Genomic DNA, 10,342 nt, shown 5'->3' with positions numbered 1-10,342 from the left:
GCCGGCGGGCGCGACAGTGATAACAAGAGAGGGCAGCGGCGGCGGCGCGGCGGGGGGCGAGGGCGGGCGTGATTTCGTCGAGGCGAGCAGCATGCGGGAGCGGGGGCCGTCCTCCCTGCTTCTGTCAGTGCCGGCGGCGGCACAGCAGGGCGGCTGGCCGTCGCCGCAGGCGCCGCAGCCGCTGCAGCAGCCGTTGCAGCTGCAGGCGCAACCGCTGGGGGAGGAGGAGGGGGAGAACAGCTATATGGCGGCGCTCAAATCGGCGGCCGCTGACCGGGAACGCGGCCTCTCCAGCGTGCGCGGCTTTGGCGGCGGCGGCGCCGCCTTCGGCGCTGGCGTGGGCGCCCTGCAGACGCCGAGCGCCCCCGGGCGAGCGGCTGCCGCCGCCGCGGCCGCTCCGGCCTCCGCGATTGGCGCGCCGCCGGCGGCTGCGGCGGCAGCGGCGGCAGCGGCGGCGGGGGCGGCGGCGCCTGCGGAAGCCGGGGAGCAGCTTCTCAGGGCGCGGCTGCGCGCCTCGTACGAGTCTGGCCTGGTCGTGCCCCTCCCCTTCCTCAGCGCGGCGCACGCCGCGCCCCTGGCCCTGTTCAACGCGCCCCACTCCCCCCACGTGACGCCGCACGGCCTCGCGGGCGGCGCGCGCGGCATCGACCCAGAAGCCTACCGCGCCGTCGCGGCGCTGCTCAGCGGGGACGCCGCCGGCGGCGGCGGCGGCGCGGGCTCGCCGGGCCGGCGGCGGCGAGAGGCCGCGGGGCGGCTGCCGCCCGGCGTCGTGCGCAAGCTGCTGCTGAACCCCGCGCTGCAAAACCTGGCGCGGTGCCTCGCTTACCACACGTCTTGCCTGGAAGCGCTTCCCCTGGACCGGCCCGCGGCGCTCGAGACGGTGGGGGTGGTGGAAGAGATGGCGGCGGCGCTGCGGACGGTGCTGTGCCCTGCCCTGTGACTCTTGGTCTGCCTGCTGCCCGCCCAGCTGCCGTTCGCTGTGGACCGTTTGCGGCGCTCGCAGGGCCACGGGGCCGCTCGTCGCTCGCTATTTGTACCAAGCACGGCTCATTGTTTCAGCTCGGCGCCATGGCGGTGTAATCGCGAAGCGCCGCACCTGATGCAGCCGACAACCCCGTGGGCGGGCGCAAGGCGGTGTTGGTGGAGGCCATGTTGTCATGATTCGGCGCTGGCTTTCGCAACACTGAGAAGCTGCTTTCTTTTGGGACCCACCAAGGCCATCCAGTGCCTGTGTTGGATCCCCCGCTGATGATTCAAATGTCGTGACAGGCAACAGCGCTCGGCTTGCCAGGTCGGCGGGCAAGCTGTCGCCGTGAGGGGGGAATGGGGGGATGTGCCGGCGGCGAGGGTAGCCGCAAGAGGTGTCCGCGAGGCGGACAGTGGACCTTTGATTGATTAGCTTTGACAGCGATGCAGCAGCGCTGACAAGGCGTTGGGTTGTAGGGATGGGCAAAGTACAGCGAGCAGGGCGAGAGCGACAGGGGAGGGGTTGCGCAATTGTGGTGTCTGATGGCAACGCCGGCGTTTGCGTCGGGGCGCGGCGGCGCGAGCAGCGGCAGGGGGGCTCCGAGGAAGGCGCCAGCCCTATGGGGCCCCATCCGTGGGGCGGTCGGCGGGCAGGAGTGGGGCTTTGCAAGGTGGGCCGCGCGGCGACGAGAGCGCGCCGGCGAGGCGGGAAGTTCCCGTTTGTGGGCCCTCGTGCGAACAAGCGCCTCATCGGGCGCAGGTGACGCCGTCAGGCGTGAAGCAATCAACCGGGGGCCCATCGGGCCGCCCTGGACGTGCACTGAGGCGACCGGCAGCCCGGGCTCTTGCTGGGGGCTGCATGCCGCCTGGTACCTGCGTGCGCGCTGCTCCCGCGTGTGCTGGGCACCGCAGCACGTGCCTGCGCGCTCCCTTGCCGGGCTGTCTCTCTGGCCAGCAGCCGCATGGCCCCTTGCCAGCCCCTGCCCAGCCTGCCCAAACTGATTGGCCGGGGGGCCAGAGCGCTGGGACAAGGGCAGGGCGAGAGTGCATACAGCCGCCTGCTGCAAGTGAGCGCGCTTGCCCTGGCCGTGCGGGGGCGAGCCCCACACCATGCCGCGAATGCCGGCGCGAAGGGCGGGTTGAAGATGCCCACAGGCACTCGAACTGCTGCGGAGAGTCACAGTGTGCGAGCGCTGACGCCCCCCATCCAACGCTCTTCCAGGCGCGGAGAGCATCTAAAATAGCACAATCAGCTTTTACATCCCGGCACACCCGTGTTCAAGGAGCTCAGCAGACTTTCGCCTCCACAAGAGAAATTCCATGCGTTGTTCCGAGTGCTGTCCCCTCAAGGTCACCAAGGTGCACGGTTGTGCACAGCGACATTTTTGAAAACTCAAATGGCTTTCAAATTGACTCTGTCGAAGAACCTGGTGATGTTCTGAGGGACGCAGATCAGCTGATTCGGTTTTGTGGGCTTTGCCGGCTCCACGGGTGAGATGGTGCTGGTGTTCGTGTCCTCACATCAACGTTTAGCTCGAGCTGCTATGTCCCACGAGTGATTGCGCTCCCTGGGTCGCCGGCAGAGATGCAGCTGCAATCCCCTTGCGTCGTGTCGATGCTCCTGCGCGGCTGCTGCGCGCCAGCCCCCTGCGGGCGCGTTCGAACCCCCGCCCGCGCCCGTGGCAAGGGAAATTCTGCATTTGACTCTCAAGTTATGTCTTGCTGCAGCGCCCATGAGAGCTGCAAGCATTTTGGGTCCCCCCTTGGGCCCTGCTGACATCATCCCCCCCCCTCCCCACCCTTCATCCTGCCGCGACCCCCAGCCAACTCTCTAGGCACTTGCCGGCCAACCAGGCGCACCCTGCAGCCTGGGCCACCCAGACGGGCGCCGCTCGCGCCGCACCCTCTGGCCCGCGGCGGCCATGGCCCCCGGCTGCGCGGCCGCGGCGGCGGCGCGCCTGATAGCCTTACACCTGCTTCTCGCCGTGGCAGCCGGCCCGGCCCATGCCCGGCCGCACACGTCCGTCTTCCTCCCTCCAGCGGCGTCGCGCGTCGGCGCCGGCGCCAGCGCCTCTGCGGGCGGTGTCACAGTGCATCCTGCGGTGGTGGGCGGCAGGGCGGCGCCCCGAGACAGGTGCGCGGCCCACAGGGCAGCACGATTGGGCCCTTGGTCCAGCTGGGCCGAGCTTGTGGGGCCGACGGTGTCCCCTTCAACCCTCTGCAGCCGCAGCCCACATTTGCACGCCGTGCGCATCTGCGCTTCCAGTGCACTAGGGTGGCGTCTGCCACCATGCCGACCTCATGTGCCAATGCGCACTCCCACTGACGCCCGCACACCCGTCTTCGCGTGCACATACACAGGCATCTCCCCCCCAAAAGAACACACACACACACACACACACACACACACACACCCATGCACAGAACCCAGCGCAACACCACCACTCACAAAATACGAACCACGCACGAACCCTCCAGATTGAAGCACCAACTGGGGCTGATTGAAGACAAGTCCCTCTGCGGCGCCACCTTGATCCGCGAAGACGTGGCAATCACGGCAGCCCAGTGAGCGGCGGGCCGCCCCCTCCCCTGCCTGCAGAGCCATGCATGTTTGAGGTTTTGGGTGACGGGGGGAAAGCTGCGGGGCCGTCACTACGCATGCCTGCTTGAGCAGCAGGATCGCAACGCTTCTCAACGGCCGAGACCGTCGCCGGAAGTGCCCCTCGCCGCCCACGTGCGCTCAATAGGGGCCGACAGCCGGCAATCATGGCCGCGCGGCGGAGCGCCCAGCTCGCCCGCGCCCGGCCGCCCACGCCACCCTGTTGCCGTTGTCGCCTTCCCACCCTGATCCTCGCCTCGCCCAACGCGGCGCCCTCAACCCGGCATCCCCCCAGCTGCTTCCCTGGTTTCAAGCCAAACCTGAAAAAAACGACTGTCTATGCAGGTGAGGGGGGCTCGGCACCACTGAAACTTAAATTCACGGGTCTCCCATCCTCCCACCCACAACATCAACGCACTGCAGCCGGGTTCCGACATTCTTGTAACCAGCAGCACAGGGCTCTGATCCCCCCGCAACACACGTCAACACATGCATGCACTCACCCCAAACACTCACGCACATCCCACACAGAATGTATGTGACAAGCAGCGCGGCTCTTCCCCCTCCACCAGTGACAAACGCGCGCTTTGGCTGACCTCACAGCCACCCCGTCATGCGCGCCGCCCATGGGGTGGCCACCCGTAACCAGTTACCCAGCCTTCCGACCCGCGCCCCCCCCCCCCTCGCCGCTCCCCAAAACCAAGTTGCGCGTCGAACACAATCCTCTTTCCCAAACTCACAATCCTCTCGTCCCAATCTGTCAGGTGCCTATGATTCGTTCTGGCTCCAAGGCGGCAGCAGCGGCACGGCCTACCAAGCCGCCCGCGTCATGGTGCACCCGGGTTACCTCGGATACTCCAACTCCAAGGAGCACCGCAACGATCTGGCACTGATCTTCCTGCAGAAGTGCGTGGCGCTGGGGCCGGACGTGGGGACCATCGCCCTGGCGACGCAGCAGGGTGAGCGGGCCGGCCGGCCGGCGGCGGCATAGGGGCGGGCGGGGGCCGGCGCGCGTGGTCGCGGGCCGCGCGGCGCGGGCCGGCGAGGCTGGGTCGGGTTTGGGGCACCCGGGGGGGGGGGCGTGGCTGGGCGGCGTGATGGTGCATACGGCGGAGCCGGCAGCCCCGGGCGCGGCGCTCCCGCACGGCCCTGCGTTCCCAATGGCCCGGCTTCATGGCCTACACAGAACCACGGAGGCGTTTGAGCACGGGCACTGGCTGCCTTGGGCTCTCTCCGCCCCAACCTTCGCAGACGGCCGCCATTTGCCCCTCCCTCCTGCTCACCCGGCCCCTCCCGCTCATGCCACCCCTTGGGCCCCCCGCCCTTCCCTCCCGCCGCCGGCCTCAGAGTATGAGGCGGCCTTCAACAGCACTTTGGTGGTGTCAGGCTGGTGAGCAGCGTTGCCGGGCATGACGCGCGTCCGGGGCGCGTTTGACCGCCTTTGACCAGCACTTGTTGCGCTCAGCTGCGCATGCCGCGTTTTGACCATTGGTGCAGCGTGGTCAAGGATGTCCCGGGCTGCCAGGAGGTGGCAAATGACATTGCTTGTCCATCGCTTCATCGTAGAGCTGCAGAGCTGCAGAGCTGGACTGGATGGTGAGTTTGGTGATCTGACATCACCCTCGAACTGCCCATCACCCGCCGTCACCCGCCATCGCCCGCCGCAGGGGCACGACGTCGTCGGGCGCCTCCGCCGGCGGCCAGAACGGCAGAAAGGCGTCCCAGCTGCAGTACGGCCTGCTGCAGCGCGTCGACCCCGCCAGCTGCCGCGCCAGCGTCGGCGCCGACCCGGCCGCCAACATCTGCGCGGGCAGCGTGCCAGCAGTAGACGGCGGGGTGGTTCCTTTCCAAGACTCGTGCCAGGGTGACAGCGGGGGCCCTGCAGTGTTTAACATCGGGGCACCCCTCGACCCTATCGGGTCGGGGGCCGCGAGGGACGACCGGTTGGTCGGAATCGTGTCGTATGGCTACGGGTGCGGGCAGCCGGGGATGCCAGGAGTATACACCAACGTCCCGACCTATCGAGACTGGATTGTGGCCCAGATGGACGCGGTGGGTGGCGCGCACACACAGCGTTGTCGTCGAGCAACCTCGGGGCGGCGGGGCGGTCAGCATTTGGGCGGGCGTGAGGTTGATTCGTGAAGAGGATTACACATGTGCTTGTGCTGCTTGCGCACTGCCCATGCACCATCACAACCCCAAACAGTGACGTGAAAACATGGGTTTTCCCCCTTGTACACGTTTCCTCAAATGTTGATGTTCCAACATCGCGCCACCCTTCGCACGCCATGCCCGCCCGCACCCTCACACAGACGCGCAAGCCGTGCGCAGCTTCCGCCCCGGCCACCTTTGTGGCGGCCAGCGCCACCCAGAACTGGGCGGGACGCCCCAGCCGCTCCTTTACCCTCAAGATGACGTCATCTGACGTCACCCCGGCGTCGCTGGTGGACCGATGCCAGGCCGCCTGCGCGAAGCGCGCCGCGGCGCGCGCGTCGCAGCGGCCCGCCGCGGGCTGCGCCGCTTTCAGCGTGAGCGTCGCCCTGGGCCGGCTGGCGTCGGACGCGTCGGCGCCGCGGTGGTGCCACCTCTGGGCGCCCGCGGTGCCGACGGCGCTGTGCGCGCCGGGGGACACGACGAGGCTGTGCGCGCGCGCGTCGCTCGGCTCCTACCGCCTGCGCTACGGCGATGCGGCGTGAATCGACGCCCCCTTGCCGCCCGCCGGCGCCGCCGGCGGTGCGCGGTTCTCTCAGAGCAGAGTGCTCCATGGCTGCCGCCCCTCCGGGCCAGGTTCCTCGCCTTTGGCTGCTCTGTCAAGATTTGCATAGCCTTTGGCATAGCTTTGGGACCGCTGTCATGCATACTATGTCTATTCCTTCGCATATTTTGGCCCCACCTTGGGCGTTGCTGAAGAATTTGTTGAGGGCTGCGCCGGCCCCTGCACGACGGCGGCGGAGTCTTGCCGGCCGCCGGCCGCATCGTCCGTGCAACCAATCCAGTCGCGCGCCCCGCTGCCACGCTCAAAACTCATCATACTGCGTGGCGGCGCCCCCAAGCCGCTTTGCATTCTTGCCGGCCGGCTTCCGACACGTGTGTGCCTCCGACGCGCCCGCCCCTAGGACGGGCGGCCCGCGCGCTCTTGCCCGGCGGCCGCCGCCGTGCCGGCGCCGCCCGCAGTCATTTCGAGCAATTGCTGTGCAGCAACCGCCGAGGGGAGGTTGTTGCTTAACATCCCATCACTGTTTGCTGGCTGGGGCGCTCGCCTGTGCTGCGATCGCCCCAAGCATCTGCGCGATTTGGTGATTGAAAGCCGGCACCTGCAACCGAGCTTCCGCACAAAAATTAGCAGCACACACACACACATACCAACCCTCCACGCTCAACACTAGCGCAAGTGATACAGCCGAATGCACATACACACAGCCGCGCCAGCCGTTGGCTGCGACGCGGCGCGCCCCCCCTGCTGGCGGGCGTGAGGCGCCACATGCCGAGCACCCCGAGCCGTTTTCGGGCTAGCCGGCCGTGCCGCCATCGGGTGACTAGACCCTTTGACCTGCTAGTGTCTGTCTAGGCATGCAGTGGCGGCAACTGATGTTCCCTTCAGGTGGTGCCGACACCTCATCTTGCCATCCGTACGGAAAACTCAAGCGTCGACCGAGTATGCGGGGTCGGTTTTGACCGCGTGTCGCTCCATGGGCGTCGCCGACACGCGACGCAGGCACGGCGCGCACAACACATGCGAAGTTTATTGCGCCATGCAGCATGCGTGCGGTGGTGGCATCCCAGCGCCCCGGCGCACCGAAGACACACACGTACTGAGTGCGGACATCGCACAGTACGTGTGCCGGCGGCCTTGTTTGCGTACAGCCCCGACAATGGTGGCTCAGAGTCTTGCGTTGTTCACAATCACACGTATTTGTGCGGTGCGCCCCAGCTTCCCTGCACGCCTGCCCTTTCATATAATATGTGCGTACATGTAGTATCTAACTGACCTTTGCCCTGGTAGTTTAAGCAGGCCCCTTGCCTTGTAAACAGCTGTGCCAACCAGCACCAGGCAGCTGCGCAAGCGACAGTCCTCGTTGCTAGTTGCCCCCTGAGCAGCAGCCCAGGAAATCCAGTCCGCCGCCATCCCGGTCCCCCGGCAAGACAGTAATGTGTCGCTGCGACGCATGTGCGGCAGCCCGCCTGGCCCGGCGACACCAGGAACTGCCGCTGCGCGTGCCTGTGGGCTGGGTCCGTTGGATTTGTTTGCCTAGCATGGGCTGCATCGCATGCACATTCAATTGGGACTTGAACCCCCGACCAAGGCACCCGGACGCCACCCCAGCTTGGACACGGCACACAGGGCCGACACAATTGGCTGCGCGGCGCAGACAGCGCGCAAGTGCGAACGTCCTCGATGCGCCGAATGAATCGGGGAAGGGATCGTCGGTATGTGCGGACGCGACGCCCCCGGCTGGTCAGCTCAGCGGCGCGGCAGTGGACACTGCTGACGCAACCGTTCCGGGGAGGGCCGCTCCTGCTCTACCTGCCCTGCAAGCACCTGGCTACTGCATGCACCCAGCAACCACTGAAACCGGGAGCAAGGTTGGGGGGCAGCCTTCATTGTCCCAAAATCGGAAACTTGATCCCTCGGCCCCGCTGCAAGTGCGGTGCACTGACGGGCGGTGCCACGAGGCCAAACCCTTGGGGCCCTACGAGCGCGTGACCTGTGCCCGCCTGCACTCCGAATCAATTGTTTACACAACACCCGCAGAGGTGGGCCCGGGTTTTAGGGTTCAGCCACTGGACGCAGGAGTCTCACGAGAATGCGAGCAGACAGTCGCGCGAGGGGCCGGGGGGCAGGCAAGGGACTGACAGGGGACTCTTGGGGTCGCTGGAGAAAGTGAAGTCCAGACACCCAGGGGATGACATCACAAAAAAGCGCACGTTCTTAGCCGCGCTCGTGGTCCCTCGCTCTTGTGGCGGGCCGAAACGAGGTGCTTCTGCTTGGCAGCAGGCTCATAAAACGAGCGGGCTGGGCAGTCGCGAATGGGCGGCCTGCTCTGGCCCGAGCTTGTCCCGGTGCTTGGATAATTCGAGCGCCCGACACCGATCCTCGATCGCCGCCGCCGCTGCGGCGTGCACCCGTCCGCTCTGCGCGTACAGGGAAGCCCTTCGCAAACCCCACTTCATCAGACAAAATGTGAGCACGTGGCCAGGCCCACACGGCATGCGCCTATGGCTCAAATTGCAAGGTGCAGGAGTGGGGAGGGGGGAATTCAGATGCAAAATTTGGGAGTTTGGTGGGTCGAAGGCGGGCCGATCTGGTGCGTAGAGAAGGGACAGGAAAGAAAGGGCCGCTTGGAGGGCATGGCAGCTAGGCAATCAGGCGAGGGGCACCGCAGGCAGGAGGCTTGCCAGGGGATCTTCTGGAGGCTTGCCAGAGAGTCAGAAGTCATAAGGTAGCTCAAGGACACAAGCACAGCGGCGGTGGTGTACAATCTCGATGCCACTCCCGCTGGGGTGCGGCGCGGCACGTCGGATCCCGTGGCAGCCGTGGCGCTGCCCTGACGCGCAGCGCGCTCGTGGGCGCGGCTGCACGGAGCACTGCGCTCGCTCGGCGCGCAGCACCGCGCCGCAGCCGCGGCCACTTGCTGTGCGGGACCGGCGTCGGGCGTGCCCGCGCGGCAGCGGGCGGGGCGTGCTAGGGCCAATCAGGCTGTATTCGGGGGTGGAAGGCAAGGAGACAGTGCTGATCTGTAGAGTGAGTCACACAATGGTGCTCACAACGCGCAGCCGCTTCAGGGGATCTAAACATGTGGCATAGTATTGCGCTCGAAGGCCTGAGCCCCAGGCCTTGCACTGCAGTCTCTCGCTGCGACGATTGCCGATTGCCACGACGAGGCCTCCGCGCCCAGGCCACGGCTGCCGCGTTCAAGTTCGCGCCGCGCAGCCGGCGGCGGCGGGAGGCACGGAGCCAAACGGGCGTGAGGAGTTGTGGTACATGCAGACTCTCTTTGAGGAAGCTGTTTGTTTGGGGGTGATGGCGGTGGAAAGCTGCCCATAGAATGCAAGGCAATGCCGTTAAGGCCCTGGCGCCTCGGCGCCGCATCTGCATCCCACAGCAATCGCTGCCGTCGCGCCCAGCCTTCAGGCAGCGCCGCGCCCAGCCCCTGTCAGGCGCAGCGCGCAAGCCACGGGCCCAGTCGCCCCCTCTGCCCGCCCGGCACCGCCGGCCGCCCCGCCGCCGCAGGCGGAGCCCAGGGGCTCCAGCTGCCTTAATGCAGAGTGCAGCCGCCGCCCGGCCGACGCCGCGGCGGCATGCGCGGCGGCCGCCTCCGACCGCTTGGCGGCGAGCACCCCCTCGACCGCCGCCACCGCGGCGTCCGCCGCGGCCGCGCGCCGCCGCGCGCGCTCGAGGGCGTCGTGCTCCCCCAAGAGGTGCACGAACAGCGCCGGTGGCAGCGCGGCCGCCAATCGCCGCAGGCCCGACCCGGAGTCGAACATATCCAAGGCGGCTTCTACACATAATACCTCGGCAGGGCCATTCGCACCCGCCGTCCACGCAGGCGGGCCGTGCTGCCGCGGCACACGCAGCTGCTGCTGCTGCGGCTGAAGTTGCTGCTGCCACGCAGGCGGCGTGGTTGCCGGCCGCGCGGGCTGCGGCTCCCCTGCGCGCCGCTGCACAGGAGGCCCGGCCGCGAGCGCCATGCTGAGGAGGTCAGCGGCGGCTGCCGCCTCCGCCGCGCCAGCGTCCTCCTCACCCTCTGCCTGCCCTGGCGCGCCCCTCACCCGCCC

The 10,342-nt window shown here is 67.6% G+C and overlaps 3 protein-coding genes across 3 annotated transcripts; 2 read left to right on the top strand and 1 right to left on the bottom strand.

The window, feature by feature from the left end:
* Positions 1–91: 91 nt before the first annotated feature.
* Positions 92–940, top strand: MNEG_9987 (hypothetical protein; the record flags this gene model as incomplete). The annotated part of the gene is made up of 1 exon (XM_014041543.1): positions 92–940. The coding sequence occupies one exon, from the start codon at positions 92–94 to the stop codon at positions 938–940; it is 849 nt and encodes a 282-aa protein (XP_013896997.1).
* A 3,454-nt stretch (positions 941–4,394) lies between these two features.
* On the top strand, positions 4,395–6,261 carry MNEG_9986 (hypothetical protein; the record flags this gene model as incomplete). The annotated part of the gene is made up of 4 exons (XM_014041542.1): positions 4,395–4,524; positions 4,913–4,955; positions 5,233–5,617; positions 5,878–6,261. The coding sequence occupies 4 exons, from the start codon at positions 4,395–4,397 to the stop codon at positions 6,259–6,261; spliced, it is 942 nt and encodes a 313-aa protein (XP_013896996.1).
* A 3,433-nt stretch (positions 6,262–9,694) lies between these two features.
* MNEG_9985 (hypothetical protein) lies at positions 9,695–10,255 on the bottom strand (the record flags this gene model as incomplete). The annotated part of the gene is made up of 1 exon (XM_014041541.1): positions 9,695–10,255. The coding sequence occupies one exon, from the start codon at positions 10,253–10,255 to the stop codon at positions 9,695–9,697; it is 561 nt and encodes a 186-aa protein (XP_013896995.1).
* Positions 10,256–10,342: the final 87 nt, after the last annotated feature.

Source organism: Monoraphidium neglectum (genome assembly GCF_000611645.1).
Source record: "Monoraphidium neglectum strain SAG 48.87 unplaced genomic scaffold scaffold02137, whole genome shotgun sequence".
NCBI classification, from domain to species: domain Eukaryota; kingdom Viridiplantae; phylum Chlorophyta; class Chlorophyceae; order Sphaeropleales; family Selenastraceae; genus Monoraphidium; species Monoraphidium neglectum.
The sequence above is the reverse complement of the archived record's forward strand: the minus strand, read 5'-3'. Positions and strand labels throughout refer to the sequence as shown.